The sequence below is a fragment of the Calonectris borealis genome, chromosome 21 (assembly GCF_964195595.1).
Source record: "Calonectris borealis chromosome 21, bCalBor7.hap1.2, whole genome shotgun sequence".
Classification (NCBI taxonomy): domain Eukaryota; kingdom Metazoa; phylum Chordata; class Aves; order Procellariiformes; family Procellariidae; genus Calonectris; species Calonectris borealis.
In genome coordinates this window covers 11596193-11624044 of record NC_134332.1, presented here as the reverse complement: position 1 = coordinate 11624044, position 27852 = coordinate 11596193, and the positions used below count along the sequence as shown (strand labels likewise).

The 27852-nt window shown below is 38.1% G+C and overlaps 1 protein-coding gene across 1 annotated transcript; it reads left to right on the top strand.

Annotated features, from left to right (window-relative positions):
* PSMB7 (proteasome 20S subunit beta 7) lies at positions 1-26973 on the top strand. The gene is made up of 8 exons (XM_075170861.1): positions 1-124; positions 248-341; positions 701-798; positions 1111-1251; positions 2528-2643; positions 10210-10268; positions 24512-24663; positions 26739-26973. The coding sequence occupies exons 1-8, from the start codon at positions 63-65 to the stop codon at positions 26848-26850; spliced, it is 834 nt and encodes a 277-aa protein (XP_075026962.1). The 5' UTR covers positions 1-62; the 3' UTR covers positions 26851-26973.
* The last annotated feature ends 879 nt before the right edge of the window (positions 26974-27852 follow it).

Genomic DNA, 27852 nt, shown 5'->3' with positions numbered 1-27852 from the left:
CGCGCCGGCAGGTGACCCGGAAGCACTCAGGAGGCGTCGCCCGTCCCTGGCGGAGCGATAAGATGGCGGCGGTCTCCGCGCTGCAGGCGCCGAGCGGCGGCTTCAGCTTCGACAACTGCGCTCGGTGAGGCGTGGGGCGGCGCGGGCGGGACGCTGGGGCCGGGCCCGGGCCCGGGCGACAGCGGGGTGTGGGGGCGGCGGCCGGGGGAGGCCCCCGCCCGGCCCCACTTCTCGCCCTGTGTTGCAGGAACTCCCTCCTGGAGGCCGAGCTCGCCCAGAAGGGGCAGCGGCTGCCTGCCGCCCGCAAGACGGGCACCACGATCGCCGGCGTCGTCTTTAAGGTGAGGCGAGTGCCGGGCGCGTCCCTCCGGCGCTTCGCGGCGGGTGGGAGGCCGGGCCGGCCCGCGGGACGCTCCCCAGCCCCAGGCCGAGCCGGGCGGGGGCGCGGCCGCCCCTCGCTCCTGAGCTGGGGCCGGGGGAAGGCCGCTCGGCCCCGGGGCGGCCCCGTCGGGAAGCAGCGTCCCGGCGCGGCTCGTGGCGGAGGTTCCGTGCTGCTGAGTCACGCCTGGCGCCCCCGGCCTCGGCCTGCGCGGAGCCGGCGCCTGCGGGCTCCCTCCCGAGCTGCCCCGGGCCTTGCAGCCGATCTCGCCGTCGGTGCCGGGAAGGTCGAGGCGTTGGGGATAATTCTCTCTTTCTGTAGGATGGCATAGTCCTCGGAGCAGATACGAGAGCAACTGAAGGAATGGTTGTTGCTGACAAGAACTGTTCAAAAATACACTTCATTTCTCCTAACATCTAGTAAGTATTAAAATTGTTTATTGTGTAATGTATTGGTAATAGTATTGGGATTTTTAGCCGTGTCCTTTGCTAACAGCAAATCTTAAGGTGTACTTTAAAATGATAATTTATTAGCAAGACTTGGGGACTTCTGGTATTTCATTTACACTTAAACAGGCTATCTTGTTTCATGCTCTGAAAATATTGACTGTATGAGAACTTAATTTCCTCAATTTTACAGTGAGAAAATTTCTACTTGTTGGATAATGCGCAGAGTTATTTGTTTCCCCTGTCCTCCCCACCTTTTCCTAACTTGCTCTTACTATTTTTCAGTTGCTGCGGTGCTGGAACAGCTGCAGATACTGATATGACAACTCAGCTGATTTCTTCCAATCTGGAGCTCCATTCACTATCTACTGGACGACTTCCAAGAGTTGTCACAGCTAATCGAATGCTAAAGCAAATGCTTTTCAGGTAACGGAATGGGTTTCTCGTTTATTAACAATTCTGTTGAAATCACTAGATAGTATTTAAGCTCCTGTGAAGGAGCATCCTTCCTCAACCTAGTTAACCTTCATCATAAGAGTTTAGGAAAGATTTAATAATTGCTCTTTGCTTCATAGGTATTTGAACTGAGATGGAAGAGAAATCAAGTCTATGGTGTTTTAGAGAATTGATGCTATAGTTGTACAGTGTTGCTAGTGTTTACACTGCAAAAATAGAAGATCATTAGCTTAATAAACTGTTGATCACACCCATGAAAACTGATGTGTATCTCTGTGGCAAGATGGCTGGACCAGTAATAATCTTGTAATGTGCAAGGTTGTAAAATTGAGTCTTTCATATGGCTTGTAATAGAATCATTACCTCAAAATGTGATTTATTTTCAAAAGAATAAAGTTTTTAACCATGTGAAGCCTACAGCTGTTAATATAGAACTCTGCTGGTGGTATAGTGAGATAAATGAGTAAAATGGTTGGAAGTTGTACTGCAGTTATCTTAAGATTTTATTTGATTGCTTGACTGATCAGACTATTATTGTATGGCAGTTGAACTTCCTATGGCAGCATGACATAGAGCATCCCCTTAGATTGAGGGCATGCTCTCCAAACTTTTAAGTATTCCAGTACTGTTTAGTACTGTCTTTTGCAGAAGTAAAAAATGCCGTTGAAAGAGAAGGAAAGAATGAAATGAGTGTATTCAATTAAAGATATTGTTCAAGCTATTGGAAAGTCTCCTGGAAGGTGAAATAAAGCAATGAAAAGAAAATGCTTTGTGCAACCAAGTGACCTAGATAAATTGCAGTAATTCAGCTCAGTCACTTAATGCTGTATTGATGGGCAGTTTGCCTTTTAAGTGTGTCACAAAACAATAAATTAAAAAGTTAAAGCAGCCAAGAACATCTCACAGGGGAAATGAAGGAATACATTTGCTTTGAAGTCTCTAAATAAAAACTTAATTGCAAATACAGGAATTTCATTTAAGGCTTAAAAACTAATCTGAATTCTCTCCCTGTTAGCACAAATGTATCATCCAGTCTGCTTGTTTGTTCGGCTTGACACTGAAATATACCATGTTTTTAGTAAATTTCTTAATTTAAACTGTTGGTCACAGACAGTAAAAGTAGTCTTTCTGTTACAGAGATGTGCCTGGTGTAATCATGGAAAAATTCTCAAATGCGTACATTGCGTTAAAAAGAACCACAGCTTTATTGTGGACTTTCGGATTCACATATAAACATTGCTCCTAGGTATCAAGGCTACATTGGTGCTGCCCTGGTTTTAGGGGGAGTAGATGTCACGGGACCTCACCTTTACAGCATATATCCTCATGGATCAACCGACAAACTGCCTTATGTTACCATGGGTAAGTGATACTCCCTCAGTATTGTAATACAACTGACTGGTAAAAAGTGTGAACACTTCAAATTATTATTTAAAATTTTTTTACTTAAATTCCATTGTTTGCTGGGAGCTGTACAGGCCTCAGACTTCGAAGATAAAGTTGTACCCCTATTTGTAAGGCAGGTGCACTATTCTGTTTTGCTTCTAACACTTGAAAAACATGGGCTATTATACTACCTAATCTAAGCTGCCAAAAAAATGGTATTGGGAAAGTTCCTGTGTGTGTTCCCCAGCATACCTTAAAGCAAGAGAATTGTGGGAGTCCCAAAAACTCGCTGGGGGGAGGGGGAAATCTCCTTAGAACGTCTCACTTGAGGAATTACATTCTGCCTGAAGTTTTTCTGTAGTTTCATTAGGGAAAAAAATGTGTCTTGCGTCTCCTTTGGGACTGTTGTATTTCTGTATTTCTTGCTAAGTAGCAGCTGTATTTTACTCAGGAAGGTGCTTCATTATAGTGAAGCCACACCTAGTTTACTTGCTACATATAATAATCAGTCTTAACTACTGTATGGAGCTTCTCAGTAAAGAAGTTTAATTCTGTCTATTGTTGGGGTCAACTTGACATTAGTAGCCCACCATCAGGTTATTAAGTGTTAGTACCCTAACTTTTCTGTCTATGTAACATTTTTTGTAATAACAATAATTTGAGCTATACGTACATGCAATTCTGTGTACCTCTTCTTCAGTTTCGAATTGGGAAGTGATAATTCTGAAAGCTGAAACCACAGATTTTTGCATGCTTTTCTGGCATTTAGGTACTACCCTGCCGAGACCAGTTACAAAAGCAATGTTCAGGATATATTTTAAAATGCAATCTTGGTAAATATATTTTTATTTGCTGTTTCTTCCACTATAAACAAGAATATGGGATAACTTGGAAATAAGTGCTTTGTGGTAGCAGAATGCAAATCATAAGCAGCTTTTCTGGTGTCTTGTCTTTCACACTTAAAAAGCAGAAACATTGCTCCATTACTTCCCAGTTCTACAGAAGAAGGTGAAGAATACCTACAGGAGAGAATTAAACTTTTGAACTCCTAAGTGCTGCAGTAGCAATAATGTCACGTTGTGAAATGGCTCTTGAGCATATACTCATTTATCTGTGATCTTGCTAAACAACCCAATTAGAGGCCTCTTATGAGTATAATCAGGAAGACGTTGTATTACAGAATACAAAATCTTCATTCATCTCTAATCTTGATTTGTGAATTTAACTTGTCATTCCTCCCTGTCTTCTAACTATTCTTTGTCCATGGTCTCTAGGTAAAATTGTTTCTTTAGACATCTTGTTCTGTTTCTTAATTATTGAGGGATGCTTGGAGGTCCCTGTGGTAAGAATCCTGAAGTAATAAGCTATAATAAGCTTTGTGACTTGCAGGAGAGCCTTAGTGGTAACCATTATCCTCATATTTTTTTGAGAAGAGAAATAACACATGCGTTGTTGAAGGGAAAGACACACATCTCGAAATATTACGGAACTTGCCCAGTCTTTGGCAAAGGGAGTATTTTCAATAGTAGTGTCGAGCTTGTTTTGATTAGTTCTGAATTCTTTTGTGATTTATAGGCAGTAATCTGGGAGAAAAGGGTAAAAAAATAGTAAGAGGCGCCACTGAGACACTGGTAAGAGATTAAACTAGTGCCTTCTGAGCTAACAATATTCTTGCGCAGTTTCATCTGTGGCTTTTAAGGTTAATGCTCTACTGAGAATATCATATATCTGGAAAAAGTAAAATTCCAAACATAACCAGGGTCGCAATTATTTTTGCTCTTTGATCACTCAAGAAGACACTATCACTTCAGACTTGCGTTTCATTTTGAAGACTTGGATGATTTTAAATTAAAGCTTGGTTTTGGTAGAGCTATAGAAGTGTAATGTAGAGTCCAAATAAATATATCAGAAAAGAAAACAGATCTGAAAATGCCGTGTGTCAGATTAGTAAATCAGATTCAGCCTATGTCTGATGCAGCTTTTATGCAGACTCTGTGATGGGAAAATACAACTTTAATTTTAGTTAATCTTTTTCTGTTCATGGTTGGCATCTCTAGATAAAACACGTACTTACTGTATTCTTGGAAATATTAAAGGTTTTTCTTCTGGATATTTGCGCTGCTGAAACAGTGCAGCTGTTAAACTGAATCATCTGGTTAACTGTATAATGAGAACTGTGATTAACTTGCAGAAATTCTGCAGAGGTGGTATTGGACCAACAGATGGTGCCATTACCCCAGGAACTGGCAAATTACTGACTTGGCAAATAAAATCCATGTAACAGTCATGTGATGTCATTGTTTAGCCTTTGATATAAAAAAAGTAAATGTCTGATTCTTAGAATTGCCTTATACCCAATATTGTAGTTAACTGTAAAACTATAACTGACTCTATACTGATAGCTGCTAGTAGTTGATTGCCAGTTTCTGTTATGTACATGTTTACTTTCGTGCCTATGTTTTAAAAGCTTTAAACTATGGTATTTCTGAAAGTCCTGGCCACTCCTCTTTCCCTCCACAAAAATAACATAGTAGCAGAATAAGTTCAAACAAACAGAAAGTAGAATATCAATGGATTAAGTTCATTGTAGCTTAAACTTTGATTTGCTGTCAGCTGTACCAGGTCTGTGTCTGGTGATTACATGTTACTTTTGTCCACCCTGTCAAACAAAGCCCTTCTCAGCATAAATGTCCTTTACTTTTCTACACCTGGTACACTGGTACTTTCTCCAGTGACTTGGATATATTTTAGTAAAAAGATTTGCTTATGCATATAAAAGAAAGATAGAACTGAGACAGCAGAGAAGGTGTCAAAGGTCAAATCAGAGATAGTGGTTGGAATTTTATTTTGATCTTATTTAGACTATTGCTTGTTTTTGGTTTTTTCCCCAAATGTTCTAAGGGCAGTCTATTAAATCAGGGTAGGTATTTTTGGCCAGTTAATTTTTGGAAATTCAGTATTAAATAGGAAAGGTTGTTAAGGTGTAGCGTTTTTGTTTGTTTTAATGTTCTGGAGTGTATGTGTGGATGGACAGAGTGGAGTCCTCCCTTGCAAGGGGGATTTAAAAGATACTCAGTGCTTACTCAGGAGTGAAAACATCAAATTAAACGGTTTATGCTGACAAAGGACAAAATTGGATTTCAGCAAACGATGCAAGATTGTCTGATTGCTTGGCTTGTCTAGGAAAGCTTCTGGCCAAGACTTATAATGAAATGCATGCATAAAATTAAAGCACTTGAAGTCTGTAGTTCAGCTTTCGGAAACAGTAAGTACGTTCCAGTCGTCTCTAGTGGCTAAAGCTAGTCCCCTGGTACCAGTGTTGCTTCATATTCATAAATCAGCTCTTCATGCATTGGCAGTGTCGTCCTGCAGAGCAAGCACTACCACTGCTGAGACTCAGCCCCTCAGCCAGGAACCAGGGTGAAAAATGATCCCAGTCGATGGGGCTGTGGAGATCACTGAATTTTTACCTAGAACGAACAGCAAATTGAATAACAATGAGCGCGTGTGAATAAATGCCCTGTCAGTGAGCCCTGACACTGATGGATTAGGAAGTGCTAAATGTTACTCTCTCAAGGCTCCGTACATCCTCCAGCGTGGCAGACTGAGGTAGCAAACAGGTCCTTGGGTGATGAAAATGGACTGTGCTTAGCAATAAGAAGTTGTCTTCAGTGAACGTTCTGCTAAAAATCTAGTTCACCTGTTTTAGAGAAGCTACTACAGTTGCAAAATATGGTGGAAATTATTGTTGGCTGGATTTTTTGCTATCAATAATTATCTTTCACTTTAAATCTATGCTGAGTAGTACAACTCCTCAAGTAAACACCAAATGGGATTTTTAAAGTGAGTTTATTACAGTTGAGTCCAGAAAACTTTTGAATAACTTAGTTGTGAAAACTTATGAAATGACCAATGTTTCTTAAAGAAGAAGAAAATAAAATCTCTTAGGGTCTCATAATTTCCCTGGTTCATGCTAATTATGAGACTGAAAAGCATTTGCCTCAGAATACAGCTCTGCATCTCAGTTTTAGTTCTTTATAGCTTGTTTGGCAATCAATATTTTTATATATTTAGATGCTAGATTAATACTTCCTGAATATTTGTTTCTAAAGTGTAGCTTACTGAAAATGTATGCAAAATAAATTCTTTGGAATTGATATGGCATTTTTTCTTGATGATTGTGTTTCCAAGCTTGTTGAAGTGTAACCATTCATAGCACTTAGTGGTTTTAAAAAATTTAGCTGAAAGGTTGGGTTTTTTCCCCTGAATGTTATGTAATACAAATACATGATGACTTTACCAATTACACTTTGTTTTAATTATCCTTATTGCTCATACACAGAACAGTTGTAAACTTCCAACATTTAAAAAAAAAATTCCAACAAAAAAAAGTTCCTATTTCTGGATTGGTTGTGTGTTGTTAAGATTTCAAACTGAAGTTATCTATCTAAGATAAATATCTGGTTTGGTATTACTTTGAATCTGAGCTCAGTTAAAGACACTATTTAATGACGCATTATCTCTCAGCTTTCCTGAATGTTTTAATAGATTTGAGGTTGAACTGCTGCATCTTAGCAATGTTGAATCCTAACTGGTAGTGACTTATATCAGTTATTGTGTGTATGAGGTGGGAATGTCTGTCCCTAATTAATGGATGGTGTTTTGCAATGTTTGGATTTTATCTTTCTCCAGACATTATGTTTGGGAATTATTAAGCTTGTTTCTACATAAAGGCAAAGCATGCCTGTTAAAAATGAATTATTGGTGGGCACTGAATACATGGACAAGAGAACAGCTGTTTCCCCACATACAAACAAGTTCTCCGTAGACCCTTAATATCTAAGTTTTCTGTGCTTTTATAGGTACTGCAATAAGAAAACCATACTTCCAGTGTTTACTTAAGTTCACGATTTTATTGCCAGCTCTCCTGTTACAATGCATAGCTTTCACAAGTCGGTTGAACTGCTTGGAACATTGTGGGGTTGTTTGGATCGTATGTGGAATTTGACAAGTAGAGGGAAGTTGGTGTAATTGGATAGTGAAGTTCGCAACTGTGCTCGCGACCAACTGTCCATGGCTGGTTTTCTGCGTTTCTGCATGGACGGTCAAGTGCCGGGGTTTCATTCCACCAGCAATGCAAATAGAGGGATTGAGGGTTTTTTAGTTAATGTGCTACAGGTGAATATATGTGCATCATTAGTATTTTTCAAAACAGTTCAGACTGCTGTTGTCAAACAGAAGATGATTTGTTTTGATACAGGAACTCAGAGGTATACATCTATTTGTGTTTCTAAAAATACAGTGTTTACATCTGGTGCTAGTAAGAGTAAAGAATTTTCATTGTGCTATTTAAGATTACAAAAATCTGTTCTTTCAGAGAATGCTTAGCTGTGCTGTGAGACTTTTGCTAGGTACTTTTTTTTAATGCAAGCTTATAAAACTTACATTTAGGATTTATAAGCAGTAGAGAAAAACCTTGAATTTATTAAGCTTTTCCAGCTTTACTTCCTGTTCTGTTAGAACCTCCTTGGGACTGTGGTTTTTAGATGTAAAATGTCTACATGTAGGTTTAAATAAATTAAAACTTTCAACAACTTTTTGAAAACTTACGTTATAGGACTGTCTGCATTTATTTAAAGTTGATATTAAATTTGGCATTTATTTGCATCTTGGTAATATAGGGAGATAAATAATTAACTGTACAACTCTTTATGTATAAAGGGTTTAATGTAATGTAACATAAGGTTTCCCCCCTTTTTCCTTTTTTTTTCTCTTTAAGTCTACTGAGTTCTGGACCATAGGTTCTTTTGGGAACTTCTTTTAAAAAGGAGCTAGAGGAATGAATCCAGTCTGAGCCATGTATGAGATTATTGCAATATTTGTGTTATTGATAACTTTTATTTGTCAGTAGAAGTCTTAAGAAACTAAGACTACTTTTTCTTAGCTCAGTAGCTTTAATGTAGTAATTTGTCAGGTATTACCTTTTATACTTTCATTCTTGCACACTTTTTAGTCTCTATACTCTTAATTTTTTTCAGAGAACCCTTATCCAAAGGTGAGATTGTTTTCTAGTTTTGAGACTAGTTTGTTTTCTGGTTTTCCCATTCTGCTTATGGTAGGCCTTCATTTGAGTGTAGTAAGAATGTGGTCTTAGTCTGAGACCATATCTCAGATTTTTTTTTTTCCCCCCTCATTAGAAATGTTCCTGTGTCATTCCACAAGAAGAATTATTTTATGGTTCAAGTCCTGTATTTGTTTTGGAACACACCTTATTTTGACCTTGTTTGAAGGATCAGTAAAATTCCTTTTATTTGTGATTTGTTCTGTGATATCAGCTCTTTGTATCAGCAGTTCATTTCTGCTATTAGTTGCTTAAAAATCTTCTTTATTCCCAGTTTCAGCATTTAAAAAAATGGAGTCATGTATTGCTCCAAGGTGTAAATGAATAGTCATTGCCTGTAATACAAGTACACACTTAGAGTGTCCTACTGCTTTTAGATGTGATGTATTTGGTACTGTAAAGGTAATGATCCTCAACCACAGCAATATTCTGTAACAGGAATATCTGTCATATTCATTGGGATTACCATGTTCATTGATTTGTGTCTGTAAAGCTGCTGTTTCTACCCTTTAAATTTGATCTATAATTGGACCTCCTTAAATGGTTCAGATAAGGTAGTCTGTATTTTCTCAACAGTGTCACTGTCAGCTTCTCCTTTTTCATTATACATTCAGCAGACTTGATAAAATCAGCAGGACACCTCATTTGAAACTGTTTAATCGCTGCCTTTTTCTTTCACTAAACCATTGAGGTGGTCAAGCGATATACACAAATCATTTTAAATAGAAAATACGGCTTTCTCTGTGACCCAGCTAAACAGATAGCAGTATGCAAAACAAGTTAAAAAGTAATAAATGCCAAAAAATCTTCTAATTGGAGTAAAAAATTGCAGGTAACTTTATTCACTCCCCAAAAGTAGCGCGCTCTGAAATATGGTTAGGGCCACAGACAGACAAGATATCTTCCTGAAGACTCACTCTTTCTGAACAAAGTAGTATCATACTGCTTTTCGTATTAATTTACAGAAAGCACATTTATAATGCCTGCAGTTAGAGTGCATTGGGTAGCGATGGCTTCTGTTCCGTTACTACACTTGCACTGCATCCTTTAAGACAAGTAATGTTAAACTCATGTTTTCATATCTGTCATTTTGTCTATTCAGCTGTTATTGTTCAATGTAAAAATAATGGCACAAAGTAAATGCATAATAAACTGTTTTAAAGTAGATATGGGAGATAACCTGATGGCAGCAGCCAGCTACCCTATTACCATTGCTAGTTTACTCATCCCCATGCGTAAAGGTGACTGTGCCAGGGCAGCTCGTTAAAGCAATCTATTCATTCTAAGTGTCTTAGTAATAAGTGACATACCCTCTAACGTGGCCAGGCACAAAAGTGGGACAGGAGAAATGGAGGAGTAGGAATTACAAACTGTGGCACTAAATACATTGGCTAAATAAGTGTTCTAATTTTTTACTGTAGGTTCTGGATCATTAGCAGCTATGGCAGTATTTGAAGATAAATACAAACCGGACATGGAGGTAAGAAACTTTATTTTTAAAGCTCAGTGTTTCTTCCCTCAATAATTCTCATGATTGTAAGAATTTAAGAGGTTTGAAGCCTTAAAGTTAAATCTGCTCTAGTTTCGCTGCACTTAAAATGTACTAATGTCAGCTTACTGCAAAGCTGTGAAAGTTGATGGGTAAAATAAATTTAAAGAAATAGAGCTTCTTGCAAATTTATGTATGGAAAAACTTGTGTGATTTGAATGCAGGTGAAAGCTTTAAAAACATACAGCTTACTGATTGTAGTTGACTTCAGGAATTCAACAGCCCTTGCATAGTCAGTATTGCTGTTTTTCCTTCAGTAGTCAGTCCTCTCTCTTGAAAAGAGAATGCATGATTGTAAAAGCAACAAAAAATGTTCAAGTAGTTTATGAAACCAATTAGATTTCTGGTTGATTGGGTATGTTCAGAACTAGTAATTGGACTTTTAATACCGACTTAAAAGCTGATAATCAGAAGATTTATAAGATTGTGGGTTGTTTGTGTTTTGCTGATGATAAAAAATGGAAAAATGTTTGGTTGCTCATTATAGAGAATCATTCAGAGGAGCTAAAAGCTGGAGTGTCATGGTTAAGATCAGAATAAGTTATTCAGTTATTTTTTATGAATGTATGCAGTACATTATTATTGTATTAGCTATAGTATTTCCTTACACTTGGTTACACCATGTTCAGTGCCTGCTAAACTCAACAGTGAAAAATCAGTTATCTGCAGACAGACTATTGATGAAAATAAAACCAAAACAATTGAAGGGCTTTCTGTGACCATATTTTGTAAAATGCCTCAGTAATGTCAAGCCCTCTTTTAAACCACATTAATCTCTGCAGACTTTCTGTGAATGCTCCTTCTGATTCCAACTGATTAATACTTTCACAGTGAAGAAAAAAATGAGAATTGAACACAAAATTGAAAATTGAACCCATTAAAACTGACTTGTAACACTAACAGTTGCAATTATTTCGGCCTAAAATGCAGTATAACAAATCTTATAGCTATTTACTATCATTGAATAACCTGGAAAAATAAAAAGTTGATTTACTTCAGAAAAGGTCTTTAGATGTTCCTTGTCTTTGTACTGGAACTGCTGTGGGTCATTTCCTCCCCTTCAAATGTTGGCGTGACTGCAGTGTATTTTCAGGTGATAATCTCATAAGTCCACTGAGTTCCTCTCTAAAATCAATTAATTAAATTTAAATTTTAAAGTGATGTGTCATACCCTGTTACATCTCCTGAAGACATGTGATGTATCAGTTGATTGGGGGGGGACACACGACCCAACTTGTTTTGAGATGTTTTCCAGTAGTTAAACTGCTTAAGAGTTAGTAATAAGCAGTTTTCCAATTATTCCTGGAACTGGCTTCTTTTCTGTCAGTATATATGAAATAGTTGTAGGTGTGCAGTAATACCAGGATTCCTGTGTTGCTGCAATGTTTTGGGCAGTATTGGAAGACACTGGACTTCTGACCTCTAGTATATTTATAAATGCTATTGGAAATATTGGAATATTTTTAATAGGCACTCAAGTTTCTTCTGTAAGTAGCATTACACTAGGTGACTGATGGAAAGAACTGCTAGATAGAGGTAGACTCTACTTTTTTTTTCTCTCCCCTCATGCCGCTGTAAGAACGACAGAGTCTCTTTTTCCAGCCTCCTCTTGTGTGACTGTGCACTTGGCATGTCTGCTATTCATACTGAAAACATGGACTACAAATCCTTGGAATTAACAGCTACAGCATAATAGTCTGCTTTCAAAGATACAAATGTCAAAGAGCTGTGCTATGAAACTGAAAATTTCATCTTCGTCTCAGCTAGTTTTCAAGCTTGTATTTTAAGTCTGTTTTTGTGTAAGAGCAACCAAAAAAGGCACCAAAAATTGGTAAATCTCCAACTTTTCCTATTTAGAAAGGTCATCCTAATTAAATTGTCTTCATACACAACCATAAATAGCAGTAGATATTCACTCTTATAACAAGCATGTAGAAATGCAGCCTACCAATTTGTTGAAATATATATTTAGATCTTTGAGACTTGCATGCACCTTAACCCTTCATTTGTTTTTACTAGATATTCTGTTATCTGATAACAATTTAGTAATTGTGTTAACTAAACCAGCAAAGTTTCAGGTGATAAAGCTCAACTGTACTCTTAAACACTTCATACTCTGTTATGGCTGCCAGCTGAAAATATTCACCTTTTAAGTCAGATGTGGTTTTTTTTCCGGTAAAGTAACGAAGTAACAAATGATATTTCTATTGAAATTAAAACAAATTAAATCTGAAGTACACAATGTATATTTTACATAAAATTGGCTATGAAATGGCAATGATGATAAAATTCTTGGAGATTAATTTAATAAAATGGGTTGAGGATTAATATTTTTCTGTCAAGATCAATACTGCTTTCTTTTGCACTAATTGTCAGAATATCTTGCTAGGGCTACTGGAGGGTAGTGGTGTGCTTCACATCACAGAAAAATGATTCAAAGGCAAACTGTCCTGCACCCTCTGGTATCGACTTGCAAATTAGCATCTGGAATGTAATTAAACAAGCTTAATGAAAGTAGCAGCTGAATACTACTGGAAAAGACAATCAGCTTTTTTGCCTCTGATATATATTCTGTACTATTGAAGCTGATCACCAAACACATCGTGTGAGCACAGTTAAAAAAAAATTAGCATTTATTTGAAGAATAGGAACTGTTTTTCATTCTGTTATGCTTTTGGCATGCACTGGTGTCCCATGAGAGCCATGCCACAGCAGATAGTGCACAATATTTATAAATCCATGACAGGCAATAATAGCAACTTGAAAAATTCTTTTGCTAGAATTTCAAGTTGAGAGCTGCCAAAAGCTGAGAGGATCAAATCTGCAGTGGCAGCTGCTGTGCCCTACAGTTAGAATCGTAGACTTTGAAGATGCTCAACTTAAAAAAAAAAAAAAAAAAAAAAAAAAAAGGAAAAAAAAAAAGAAAAAAAAAAAAGAAAAAAAAAAAAGAAGACTGCAGGCTTAGCCAATTTTTGCAGGTTTCTAGAGCCCTGGCTCTCTGCCTTTTGAAGATGAGTTGCTGAAAGCTTCTACCACTGCCTGAGGCATGCTAACACCAGCAGGATGTGTTTTTTCCATAGACTTAGTGTGTCTTCAGATTTAAGTAGCACATGCTTTATCAATGTCAACTGTGATGGTCCTTTCCCTGGTTGCAATGCCAGGAGATGATCTTTACCCAACATCCTTCAGAGAAACTGCTAAGATAGATGGTGACGTACACGAGTACCACTTCTGCGGTCTGATTTATGGAGGCATGTTTCATTATGAAGCAAGTGCTGGCCTCTAGAGGAACCATTATAGATTGCTGAAGATGTGAACACTTTCAGCCCTGAAGGCCTGTAGATGCTTCAAAAATGTAATGCCAAGCACCTAACTATTGTGGAACAATATTAATCTGTCATGTGGGCAGCTATAGATCCACTTTAAAAAACATAAGTGGAAGAACAGCACATCTAATAGAGTGTTTTGAGCTTAGATCTTTCATTGCAGCCAATTTTTCTTTCAATAGAGTAGCCACATGGTTTTTAAACCTTACAGTCAGATTTTGCAAATGTATTCATGCCTTCTGGTGTTAAACAATAGTAAAGAAATACTCTGAGTCAGTGGATATGGAAACCATATGATCTAGGAAAAAATGTCTACAGTACTAAATGCTGAAATTCTGGGTTTATCTGTCCTGTGGTTGTTGAATTCCTAGGGAGATTGGGGGGTATTATATATTTTATTCCGGTATTTGATTTCTGTCGTTTGAAAAGTAGAAGCTTTTTGTCTGTGGAAGAATTACTTGATGTACAGTGAGGCTATGTTGTAGCCTTCTGACAAGAGCTTCACGTTTAAGCAAGAAAACAGGCTGCTTGTAACTTCATTTATTTTCTGGGTTTCATCAAAACAGCCAGGTTTAATAAAAAGAGGATCCAGAAGGAAGAGAAGCAGTAGAAGCCACAGAAAGCAGAACTGTTGCAGGGAAGGGGAAGTAAATCTTTGCGTAATGAGTTCAGGGGCACCAAATAGGTGGGAAAAAAATGGAAGGAGGTAGTCTGGCAGATATTTAATAACAATTTCTAAAATAGGTCATCCCAAAAATGTGACATTATGTTTACAGTCATTTATTATACCACTTCTTTTAGTGTGGCAGGAAATCAAGTGGAACTGAATGAAAACAAGATGACTCTGGAGGGGTAGGAACAGTTTAAAAATAAGGGGGGGCTGTTCTGACTATATTCCACTTGGAGCGTGGGCATTTACCTTCCTGCAGCAGCTATGCTGTAGGAGAGCAAGATGCAGTTTTTCCAGACCAGAGATTCCTTCACCTGTTGGCCAGGTTTGCTTTTGTGATCATTCTGCAGCGATTGCTTTTGCTACTTGTTTGCTTTTGACAAACATGGGTTAGGGAGCAACCTTATGAGCAATTCAGCTGGCAGATTTGGGTAATCCTCTGTAAAAGGAGAAATGAGTGGCAGACAGGAGGAGTTGGAGGTATAACCTTTTTCAGTTAACAGTTGCAGCTGTCAGAGTAGGTGTGTTCACAAGGAAATCATAGGAAGGAGGAGGACAGGAACTTGCAAAATGTGTAGACGCAGGCTCTTCTGGTCCACAGTTTTGTTCCTGGCTTTGTGACTGATTTTTGAGGTACTTTTGAGCAGCTCCATATTCCCAGAGTGAAGAAGCTGAGGCATAAAGAATGCCTTCCTCCGGATGCTCGATGTGCGCTGAAGGTCTTTGCTGTATCAAAGTGGAAAGTAGTCTAAACTCAGCTTTCACTGTATACCTCTTGTTTCAGTAGAAAATACATCAGGCATAGTACAAAATATTAGTGACAAAATAAAGTGACAAAAACATGTCACTTTCTTCCATTTTTAAACAGCTGACATACAGATCATTCAGATGTTTCTGTGCTCGTATTTCCTACTGTCCCTCAATATGGTGGTATTATTTTTGTTTATTAACTACTGACAATACTGAGCTATTTTTGGAAACTGTCAAAACTCTCTAATCTTCAACAATAGTTGTCTCATCAGTCTTATTTAGCCTGCATCTGTGTGATTCAAGGCTCAAGAGCAATGACAAGCTGCATATGAATTCTGTATTCATTAGTGATGGTGATCAAAATGCCTGTGTCCCTGCCACAGGGCTCAGGTGTGGAAGTCTGCAGGCTAATCCCACCAGCTGACATTCAGAGGTTTAATGACTCCATAGGAAGGTGACCACTTGCTGGGAGGTTTGTCGGCTGAGCTCAGACAGCAGACAATAGAGATCAAGCCAGACTATCAGAGTTAAGCTGGAGAGCCTGCCTGAGATACTTGAACCCCTGTTGGTGTCAAACACGGAGATTAAGTAAATGGGGAGGGAAAAAAAATCTGATTCTGTGAACAAAAATAAGTACTTAGTATTTATGTGCACTGTGTACCTGTTTATTTCATTAGCCAGTGACAATAACTGAGACTTAGTGGCATATCTTCACTGCTTTTTCTGACAGAGCCCATGGCGATACAGATTGCAAGCTTTCCTTACATACCTGTATTATTGTCTCCTTCAGAGACTTGAATTTCCATGGGTAAATATCAGGCGTTAGTGCAGACAGTCATCCAGAAAATAAAGGCTTATCACACTGTCTCTTATTTTTACATTAGATTAAAATTATTCTGTGGTAACCTGGTTTCGGCTTGATGCATTGGACAGTTAGTACCGTTCTCATCTTCTTTCACAGAATTGTGCCCTGGATTGATTTCCTTTGCGGAACTAACGTTAAACAGGAAATATGAGGCTGATTTAAAATGTGCTAGCTAGATGTGCTCTGGAATGGCTAGGATTACTGGAGGAGTGTTTTGAGGTGTGCTTTTTGAATATATCAAAGCACAATTTCTGTGCAGAAATCAGGTGGGAAACTGCCAACAGTATCAGTCTGAGTTACCAGTGATACCCAGTAGCACCTTCTTCTAGTTTTCGGTTTACAGACTTTATCAAGGGAAATAAATTTTACCTTAGTTTAAATTGGGCCTTGCTGCATGACAAAGAGCAACAATTTCTTCACCTTTACAAAAGTAACACTTAAACTTTGTACATAATAATGTAGACAAGCTAGTCGGAAGCAGGGCTCCGTGTTAAGAGATCATTTCACTGCACAGGGTAGACGTAGGACAGGTAATTATTTTTGATGCATTTCTCAGGAGCAGGTGTTCCAGTTTAAATTGTTTCAGTTTGTATATCTCCCATAACTGCAGAACACCGGCAAAACATACTGGAAAATATTTCACATGGCACGAAGCCCGAGCGCAGCTCCTGCGGCGAGGGCTGCGGAGGCAGAGCGCGATTTCTGTCTGAGTAGGGGAGAGTGAACGGGAATGAGGCGGGGGGTGGGAGCCAGCCTGGGCTGTGAGGGGCGGCTGCCTCCCGGCCAGTAAGCTTTATGGAGCATTTTGATGAATTGGGAAGGAAAAATTACCAGAGGGCCCAAGACTTCTTTTTCCAAATAAAATGTTGATCTTCATTCCCTTCCATCCTTTTTTCAGAGGTAGTGTCAGTCACATGAACAGAGATTTGCTTTATTTGAAGCCAACGTGTTATTGCTGGATAGTAATTTTTTGATATGCAGTAATAATACATAGTAATTTTAATTGTCGTCTTTTGCATGGTTTACATTTCTGGCTATTTCCTGGTGGCTAAGGTTCACTACGTTACTGTGCAGTAATGCGGCTGTACAGAAAATTGAGGATATCGCACTGTCAGAGTAGAACTTGCAGCCTGGCAGAATTTACAGCTCTGTTACTGTTGAGCGAGTTCATTTTATTTTGAGAATCAGTTCCCTAAAAAAACCATGAACTTCACCCAGACATAAGAAGTGATGGATTAAATGAATTTTCATATTCATTCTTAGTTCAAAGCATGGAAATAGTATTAGAAGAAATCCCATAGTTGTGAGAGGAGCTTGTAATTTAATTCTGTACCATTGGAAATATGTATTGTACTAATCTTCATGTAAGGAATGACATATAGGAACTAATGTTATTGAATAGTAGTTCCGAAGCATATAAGTTTCTTGCCTTGGCAGGTAATTTGGCATAAATTGTTAATGTAAATCCAGGTTAGTGGGGAAGACATTATTTTACTAAAAAAGATAAACTGCTGATTAATTCAGTATAGAACTCAATTACAAATTGAAAGTGTCTCTGCGGGACGCCAGTACCCTAAAGACAGCAGATGTTGAATTGATACTCCAGCATATTTCACACTGGTATGAAATATTAACATGGTTTATTATACTTGTGTGGTGTACGATATCAGAAAGGGGGAGGTGGTGATGAGTCTGGGCTTGCAGGCGTCTACCATTGGAACATGAAAAAACTGTAATCACCGAGAATAATAATTAGGGACTAAGGTGCATTTTATTTGAAAAGTTCTTAGTAGAAAACAGTTAGGAAAATAAACATTTACTAACATACTATTTATAACAAAACTGACATCAAATACAGTACAGAATTACCTGAGCTAAGATTCTATGATCTATTAATGAATGAATGTAGGTGCATTTGTGTAAAAACTCAAGTTGCTGAGTTCTAACGAGACTGGCAGGTCAGTGCTACGCTCCGATTTCTTTTTGTGTAATTTCCTGCCCATGCCATATTTGTGCTGCATTTTTTTTGTAGTGTAGGCAGCACATTAACCCTGGTGTGTTTGTAATCCAGGGATTTAAGTAAATTGGGTTTTTGTCTTCTAATGTACGGCATTGGTGATGGTGGCACAGACAGGCTCTGTAGACTTTGCATTTGAGGAAGTGCCAAGTGATGAACAGACTAGTATAGAGTATGTAACAAACTGGTCTGTGCTGCTTTTTTTTCTTTCTTTGTTTAAATAGAAGTCCAGCTTTGAAAGCTTCAGAGAAGTTAGAATTTAGACAAATGTATTTGAAGTTACCATTCTAAACAGAAGGCATGTTCCACAGCGTTTGAACAGGATGTGTTCTGGAGAGAAAATTCTGATCATATTTAATACCCTTTGGGTCCTTGACAGTGTTTGTTGTGCAAATATTGAGTCATTGACTTGCCTTCCCGCAAGTGAATGGAAGTAATGTTTCAGAATTTGGAGCATTTTGGTTTCTTGTTAAATAAGGCTGTGGAAACAGAACTGGAAAAAACATGATACATGTTACCTTGATTTAAAGTAACTTAGCTGTTTAACACACAAAGTAATAGAGTTATTTCACTTTTCCCCCCCTCACTTTTGCTTTAGAAACTACTAAATTTCTGTTTATCTTGGGCTTTAACAGCTGTTAAAACTAAATAAACCTGTATATGATACTTATTTTTCTTTAGATTCAGATTTTTTCTTCAGAGCATACACGATTCCAAAATAGCGTACGGTTGAAATTCAGCAGAATGGAGGTGATGCCATCTTTATACCTATTACAGGGCATAGTTGTAGTCCTAGATATCTTTAGATATCTTAATTTTTCCATCATGTGCTGGGAATATACTGATGATAACTACCCATTCTTCTTCATGCACAAACTGGTCGTTGTTTCTAGGACCCGTCTTTGCGTTTTACTGCTCCGTGTCTCCCAGATGCTGCTAATCTCAGATTCTGATTTTCATAACCCCTTTGCCTTTGGTGTGATCATTGCTTTAATTCTTTTTCTACTTGCAGCTTCTATCTTGTAAATGTTTCTTTGTGCTGTGGTCATTTGGCATATCAGTTTAATCCTGCTTTCTGTGATTTGGAATCCTGATCCTACATATTCATCACATATATCTATTTTAATAGCCTGTTTTTGCATTGTTTGGACTGTTAGATCTCAGCATTCTGCTTCTAACTTCTTTTGTGACTTTTTAGAGCACAAACAAAAGGTGGTGGAGGAAGAAGGGTGAGGGAGAAAGACTAGCTACTTTTAAATTTCATTCACCTGATCAAAGATGAAAGAAAAGCAAGATATTTTGATTATAGCATAGGTCTATTTAAAAAGAAAAATTAAAAAATTATGAAACAAGGTATGTCATTCATCTGCTTATGAGGTACTACTTGAAATGCATGCTTTTTTTGGTGAAAACTTGTTAAACTTGAGTGATTTGAATTACATGTGCCAGCCCCTTTCCAGCTTCAAAAGGTAGCCAAAGCAAATTCATTCTCACTAATGGAGTCTTTCAACCTCCCCTTACAAGAAAAACACAAATTACTTTGCTTCTCAGTTTTGTTCTCTTTGGACTTAGCCAGCAGATTTTAGCCTTGCTTCCAGTTACATATTGATCTCTACCACAACTTCTCCCAACAGGCAGCCTTATACATCCTCTCACATGTTGTAGTATGCTGATTACTCTTCCAAAGTCTAATTATGCTTCTGTAGGTGCTTATGTCCTTCCTGAAGATTCTGATTTTTTTTTTTTCCTTCCTCTTCTCTTCCCATGTGAGTCTTGTGGATTCTCAGTTTAAGTAGGATCGACTTTTTACATATATAATTTGAACAAATTTCATTCTGTTGTAAAAGACAGTTGTGATAAATATTTGAATTTTATTTTTACAGAAATTGTTACACACATCATAGTCATTCTATACAAATATTCATTGTGTACTATATTTCAAATTATTGATAAGACTTATTATTGGAGAACTGCACTATGTATTGTATATCTAACAGGACATCAGTGACCCGCAGAAGGTATTCATTTCACTTTGGTAAGAATTAAAAAAAAAAATCCTTTCTACAGTTTTTAAATTTGGAAAAAACATCTCCTGTGTAACTTTGCAAGCAAGTTAAAAAATGTTGAGGAAATAATATTCACAAGCCATTCTAGCTGCTCCCTTTACTGCTGGAGGCATAATGATAAACCTGTTTAAAAGCTATTAGTAAAGTGTTAACATGATGTAGAAATATCCCCATTTTCTGTAGGAAGTCTCTTTTCTTTTTTACTTCAGTAGCATTTGAAATCTGGAAATTGCTTAAGTGAGAAGAGAAACTTGATTCAAGTCATATACAAGAATAATGTGTAAAAGTTCCTTATTGGTGCTGTTTGGGACTTGCACCATAGCAGCTGTAGAGAGGTAATCTATCAGTTCTTGAGTGTCTACAAAATGCAACTCTCTAGATAACAGGTTTAAAGTAAAGATTTAATACAGTCTCTATCTACTATGATGTTGCAGTGACAGTTTAAAACTCATTCTCTAAATCTCAGCAGACTTTATAGCTAGCAGTGGGCCCATATAAAGCTTAATGGCATTACAAGACATAAATCATCTTTTAAAGATGCTACCAGTAGCTCCAATATTAAATGCAGACAATTGTCTGTGTTATAAATAATTTATCAAACACCATTTCAGATTAGCCTTCCATGCTGAGTTATTTATTTTAGCCTTTACTGTACTATTCCTAAGACACATTTTGAAAGATCCATTACTGGTCACTTTAATGAACTTGGGGGTCTGTTTTCTCCCCCCTCAAGCACTACGGTACATCTGTGGTGACCATTACACGGCTGATCTGGACCTCTTTGCGCCTTTTACAAGTGCTGCCCATTTGTCATGTAGTGGTAAATGGAGTTGCACATTGGAGTCCTGGGACACATTGTGTGATGTGGTGATGGAGACAAACAGATAGCTCTATAAAGCGCTGCTTGTCACAACTGACTTGTATTACAGTACATCACTCTTGCTGTAATCTCATTTAAGCAGCAGTGTGGACCCGAGAGAATGATATTCCCAGTTAGCTTGGTCTTTGCAACCATAAAGTAGGAAGTGCTCCTCTTATATACTCTGAACTTTTAGGGTTTTTTTAAGATTAATTATTACAGTGACTCATTCATGCCCCTGTACTTAAGACCGTGTCAGCACTTTTCATGCTAACCCCCTACTTTCCGATTGTAAAATAGCAGTCCTTGCTAGAACTTCGTGTGCAGGATCTTTGTCAAGGAATGTTGTGGGGTTTTTTCCTTGTGGCTATTCTGGTCATCTTTCTAAGTTATGAAAAGAGGAAGAGGAGTAAATAGCACTGAAGCAGGGTTTTCTAAAACTGTAATTATTCCAGGTCCATGGACTAGGCTGCACTATATCAGATGAAAGAGCTGAGATTACATTTTAGACTTTCTCAGTGTAGTGGATGCCTTAGCACAGTTACAACTGAGCTCTACTGACTGTACTGGATATTTTTAGAACTTTGATAACAGGTTGAGAGAGTACACTTTAAAAAGTTTAAGTTAGTGAGAGGACTCTGAGATTTACATTGTTGTCTAAAAAAGATTAAATTAAAATTAAAAGGGAGAGTGGAACAAACCCCTACCAATCTATCTGCTTTATTTTTCCTATGCTGCGATGCTTTTCTTATACTAACACTCACATAATAGCTTGAAATTATTCTGGTTTTTGCTACCACTTAAACATATCTACACATACGTCTTTGTTTTATTGTAGTATATTTTTCACTATAGTACTAAAATACCCTTAGCATGTAACAAATCAGTGAAAGTCATCTGAATGAGGAAATACTTTACTATTACCAAAAACACTGAAGAAAGGTACAGGAGTTATTTTTACAGCATTGCTGTTTTGTTCTAGTCAGCTTGGTAGAAAGTATAATTCAATTTTTTTTTAATGTGTAATACTAAGGAAGCTGGGAGTGAAATAAGAATTTATGCTATTTCTGTAGTTTACTGAAAAAATGCCCCCCCTCCTGGTCAATACTTTAATTAAGCTGTTAGAACAGGACTGCTGTTATTAACAGGTTCTTTTATAGCGGGCCATCAGAGCATGCAAAGTATGCGCTGGGAGCAGACGTGATTGTAGCTGAGCTAATTTTGGGCTCCTCTTCAGCTGCACTTGTACTCTGGGGCTTGTGCAGCTGCTGTCTGAATCAGACATTCTAGGAGTGGGCTGTGGATCTCAGCATCGTTATTTTCATGTGGCAGGATGCTGGCAGACACTGAGGCCTTTAAAAGGAGGCAAACTTTTAAAAGCTGCGTTTATCAAATCAATTGAATATTTGCTCTTTTGTTCATGATATCTACTGGCAGAAGATTATTCAAAGGTGTGAAATACAGCAAAGCAATGACGAGTGGTCATGGTAAACTTATCATTCAGTAATGATCATGTTGGGCTGAGCAGCAACTGCCGTAAATGACTTGAGGATAAAACAGAGTCCAAATTTCTGTGTTCATAGATGTATTTCTGTGATCATAGATGTTTCAGTCTTATTCTTTCTTTGCTGGAACAGGCATGTTCTAGTCAGTTTTCAAGTAAGTTCTTTATGCATTTTTGAGAAAAATTAAGGGGTCTTAAGTGGTCTGGTATGTACCCGAGAGGCTACTGAAAAGATTAAAGTGTGTGTGGGTGTGTGTATTTGTGTATATATGTGTGTTTGTGTGTGTGTATATACATATATATGGACACAATCTGTTTTCCTTGCATTCTGACACTTCTGCCAGATGACTGGAGCACTCGCACTTAGTCTGTGCAGGCTTCAGTGGAGCTGAGGGGGCAGGACGTGTCCTCGCTGGTTTTGTCTCTCTTAGCAAGAAATACAGTGCCATGGTGTAGGAGAGAGGACTCGACCCCCACACCGTAGGGCTGTAGGGCTTTGTCAAGCGGCAGTGTATCTATCTTTTGTCATAAGGACAGGCACGTGTAGGTACCAAGAACAGATGCCTGTACCTAGTTTTTACAAGATTTAAAATGACACCTCAGGAAGGTTGTTCTGCAACATTTCTTCATGCTCACCATCTTCAGTTACAGTGCAAAACTAAGGATTTACTGGCTATATCAGATTATTTTTAATAGCACTGGATCTGATCTGTGATTTTTCAATAAGCTGCCTTTGAAATAAAAATAAGCCCTGCCAGGGATCTGTAGAGGGAGCCAGTGCAGCTGTAATAGCCTTTACTAGAAAAGAGGAGGTTATCAGGTATATCAAAACTTGTATTTCTGATGCCTTCACATCAATACCATTCATGAATTTTATTGGGGAGGGTGGGGAACTAAGATGATTACAGATCTGTTGTAATATTTTAATGGAGAGTTTGATGAATTTGAAGTGTTTCCTTGTAAGAGACACTCATCTGAATATTACTTCGTGTGTGTGTAATGCAGACGCTATTGCACTCTTTCAGGCTATTCAGACAGCTTCTAAATAGTAAATTTCTCAGTTATGTGCAGCATGTGTATTTCAGCAGCTGCATGTTTGCCCTTTTAAAAGAAAGCAGAGACAAAACCTGTAAGAAAGCAAACCTTAGCACTTTTGCAGGATTAGTGCATGGTTTCAGAAGCAATAAAAATAATGAGCTTTATATCCTGTTTAGTTTTCTATTCTAGTTTTGTTGCAAATACGATTCTAGTAGTTGTACAAAGTAATTTAGCAATATACCTGCTTTTGAAATATATAAATACAGTATGCATTAATTATATTATATATTTTGTGTCAGTTACCGATGGAATTTCTGAAGTGTACAGCAGAAAAACTGTAGCAAATTTTCCATTTTTTCATTTAAATGGTAAGAACTTAACTACAAATTGCAGTATTTTGACAGAGGTACCTAGTTTGACCAGTATTTTTGGCAGGTTTCTTTAAATTCTCTGCACTTGTGTTCAGGACTGGAATTAAATATTAGCCAGCTACAATTCAGTACAGAGCTAGGCTGCTTTGCAAAGCAGTCACTATTAAGATGAGCTGAATAAATTTTGCAAACCAAGCTATTTGGTTACAAAATTACAAATTATTTTTGTAAAAATAATTTTACAAAATCATAGAAATAATTTTGGGTACTATAGAGGACGATTAATCGTCCCTACCTAGGGAAGTCTTGTAACTAAACTAGTGTGAATCTTTAATTTGTATGCAACTGTTACAGAGAGGGCACTATAGGGAACTTGTACATGTGCACAAAAGCCTGGAAGATAAAAATTGTAAAATTTATTTTACCCATTCATCAAGACAGAAATCTTAATTTTGCTTCCTTGACTGTCTTCACTAAGTCTGATCTGACCTGGGGCGTGGTGGATCACGAACAGGATAAAAGGTTGTCCCTGTAGATAGTCCCTCTGTTCAGCAGGCTGGTGTTAATGCTCTGCAGTATTTCGGTGATTAAAAAGGCGCTGGTATCTCATTTATCGTTCTGAGAGCTCACAGCTTCCACTGTCACGTGGACAAACATTTCTGTGAAATGCCAACACTTGTGCAATGACAGCTTTTTTAACTTTTGCAGGAAGAGGAAGCCAAACAGCTTGTGAGAGATGCCATTGCAGCTGGCATATACAACGATCTGGGCTCCGGCAGTAACATAGATATCTGTGTTATAAGCAAGAACAAGTTGGATTTTCTCCGTCCATATGATGTGGCCAACAGAAAGGGGGACAGGTTAGTATTCCTGAAGCTGTACCTGATCCATGCTCTTCCTCCCAGCAATTCCTGTATTCTGTTATACTAAATTTTGTCAGAGTAATCTCTAGATCTGTATACTGAATTTCAACTAAACAAGAAAAAATTAGTGGCTGTACCTGCAGTTGAATAAGAGCTGCTAACGGCACATACAGATGTGTGAAGGAAACAAATGAAATTCTTACCTGCCACCACTTTACCAAGCCAAGAGGCTGCTCTTGAGTTTCAGGCAGTTTGAGAAAGTAATGACGTTTCGCATTTGCGATGGAGCAAAAAAGAAACTTGCGTTTCTTTCGCTGTCAGGAAGCAACATAGTCTTGTTCTGCCATGTTCTTGCTGAAGCTTGTGTGGTGTAAGAAGGACTCTTGGCATTGCTGTACCCTCTGTAGTTCTGCCTAATCTTAGCGTGGAGATTTGAAAAAAGCAGTATCAGGCAGCAGAGCCCGTCATTAGCTGTGATCTATGACCTCACTGCCGGGACAAAACCAAAAACCAAGTGAAAACTCCACAACTCTAGTCTGTGACTGCTAGGTTGTGTGTTATTCTATTTCTAGAGGCCCTTTCTAGCCAGTGGCTGGAAAACATGCCCTATCCGAGATTTTTAAGACCACACAGACATTGTTTTGATCACTACAGTTTCCTCAAAATTGTCCAGAAATACACTGTGATGTGTTGAAAGGGCAGTTTACAGTTAATAGCTAAATACAGCAGTCACAAGATTTTTTTCTTAGTTGGACTAAACTGGAGTCCCATTTAATGTATAAATAAACTTAAAAAAAGCATGTAAGCATTCATGCTTGCCTAATCAAACAGTCCTCTCTCAACCATTTCCACTACGTAGAAACTTGTGCTTTTTTCCTCCTAGCTCTTTTATTTGGCAAGCCACATCAAAAAGACAGATTTCTTACAGCCCCCCCCCCCCCCATTTTACAGTTCTCCAGTTCTCGGTGTTCATTTCCTTAAAGCACATGGGAAGTCTGCACAGCATGTGAAACTGTATGGTAAATCCTTCACAAAGGTGACATTATTCTGTCTCTTGTTTCCTTAGGCCAGTAATTCTGAATCTCTTAAATTTTGTGTCAAAACATTCAACTATGGAACTCTCTGGGAACAAGGTTACATTTAAGTATGTACCTGTGGTCTTGTAATACTGATAATGTTCAGGATACAGAGGTGATGAAATTCTGAAGCGAGCAAAATTTGAGTGTTAGAGGAGCTGGCAAATTTTTCTTCTAAACACTGAGTTGCTCAGTGAACTACATTGCCTAATCAGTGAAATCACAGCCCCCAAGGCAGCTGAAGGATTTTGCAGTATGTACTTTTATGTTATGTGTAACAAGTTGTGCAACTTTTCAATCCACTGCCAAATAGCAGAGTTTAAAGAAGTGGCTTCTTCCCTTCTTTCTAAGGCAGACACTATAGCCAAAGCCACAAAGAATTGTGCTGCTCCAGTTCAAGGTCTTTTGGATTTCTTACTGTACAACTTCATAAGCAGAACTGTATATAGGTGGTCAACTAGGAGAGAGTTATTACACATTTTAAGTGAGATTTTGGATTCTAGATTCTACTGCATAGATGGGTGAAAAGGGTGACAACTCCCTTAGTCAGATGCAGTTAAGATTTCAGAAGTCAGAAGCATGGCTTGATTACAGGTAGTCTTTTGTGTTAGCTAATTTTAGCACAGCAACCCAAAGCTAATACACTGGTAAAATTATTCTAGAGTTGCAAAAAATAAATAAAGTCCTTGTTCTTTGAGTGAGGGTACACAGCAAGAAGGTCCTACACTGTAATGAGATCCCACTTATTTCTATAAAGTAGCCTTTCCAGTTACCTGGTGTCGTGGTTTAACCTTTTTTTTAAAGACAGAAAATGCTAGTTTATCTGAAACTTTAGTTATTGCAATCAGTGTAGATTTTGCAGTAAGCACAGTTCCCTTACTTATGTTGGACTCTTTCAGGAAACTTCCAGAGAAAGCTGATTAGTTCTAAAATTTTAAATGAGAGTTTTCCTAGGTAGTACAATCTTCCAGCTTAATTTTCACCTTTCTTTAACAGGTATGGTAGATACAAGTGTGAAAAAGGAACTACTGCTGTTCTCACAGAAAATGTAGCACTCCTGGAAATTGAGGTGGTGGATGAAACTGTGCAAACCATGGACACTTCCTGAACCATCATGTGCAGCCCTCTCTCTCACTGGAGACCAGCACTAGTTATGTTTAGAAGCCTTCCAGCATCAAGAGAAACGTGCAGCTGCTACAGAATAAAGAGGGTTCTGACCATTCTCCTAAAAGTGTTTTTATGTGGCACTGCTTTCTTCTGCTGCTTTTCCCTTCTTTCTTACACTGTTGATAACGTGAGGCTTACGCAGAACAGAACTGCAGCATCTTGCCCACTCTTTTTAGTGGTGTTGGCTGTGAAAGCATGTTGAACTTCACCCTAAAAGATCTGTCTTATCATGTGAAAGACAGCCAGGCTCCTGCAGTGGACATCAAGTATCATACTGAAAAATCACCAAGTACAACAGCTGTTTGGTTAGCTCACTCTAGGAACAAAATAGCAAGGGTAACACTTACTCTACGTAAGCCCAGTTTGACAGGTTTTAATTTAACATAATGTTCTTTTCTTGATGGATACATACCTGATCAAGAAATGGTATGAAAAGAGTGAGTACCGGAGGGTCTGAACTGCTGACCTCGACTACAGCAGACTGCTTCTACTTACATTATTGCAGGGAAGTAATACTGTGTTATCATAACATGTTAATACTCTTCTTACCTGTTTTTTGTAGATAGAGGCAGGATATGGAATAGATCCAACCTCCAGACCAGTACACAAGTTTTCATTTCTAAGTTACATGACTGAAGACAGCATAATTCAAAGTCTAATTGTCTTGTACTTGCCTGCATTTTTCTACAAGCTCCCACTTGGACCTTTTTTGTCCTAAAATCCTGAGCTTGTACAATTTGAGATAAACATGATCTTTATTAAAAAAAAAGAAAAAACACAAAAAGCTAGCTGAAAATCCACCTGCAGAATTATTTTCTCAGTCAAAATGGAAGGTGTATCATCTACAGTCAGCTTCAAAAGGTTAACTGGTACCAGTCCCTAGTCTTAGCATCCTGCCACAAACATCCACAAAAACAGTTTTAGCTGTGCTGCAATTTAGAGG

Excerpts from the sequence above, each read along its gene's own strand:
- PSMB7 (XM_075170861.1), top strand. The coding sequence starts at position 63 with ATGGCGGCGGTCTCCGCGCTGCAGGCGCCGAGCGGCGGCTTCAGCTTC. Across the intron at positions 1,252-2,527 it reads CTAAAGCAAATGCTTTTCAG|GTATCAAGGCTACATTGGTG; the intron begins GTAACGGAATGG and ends CATTGCTCCTAG. Across the intron at positions 2,644-10,209 it reads ACTGCCTTATGTTACCATGG|GTTCTGGATCATTAGCAGCT; the intron begins GTAAGTGATACT and ends TTTTTACTGTAG.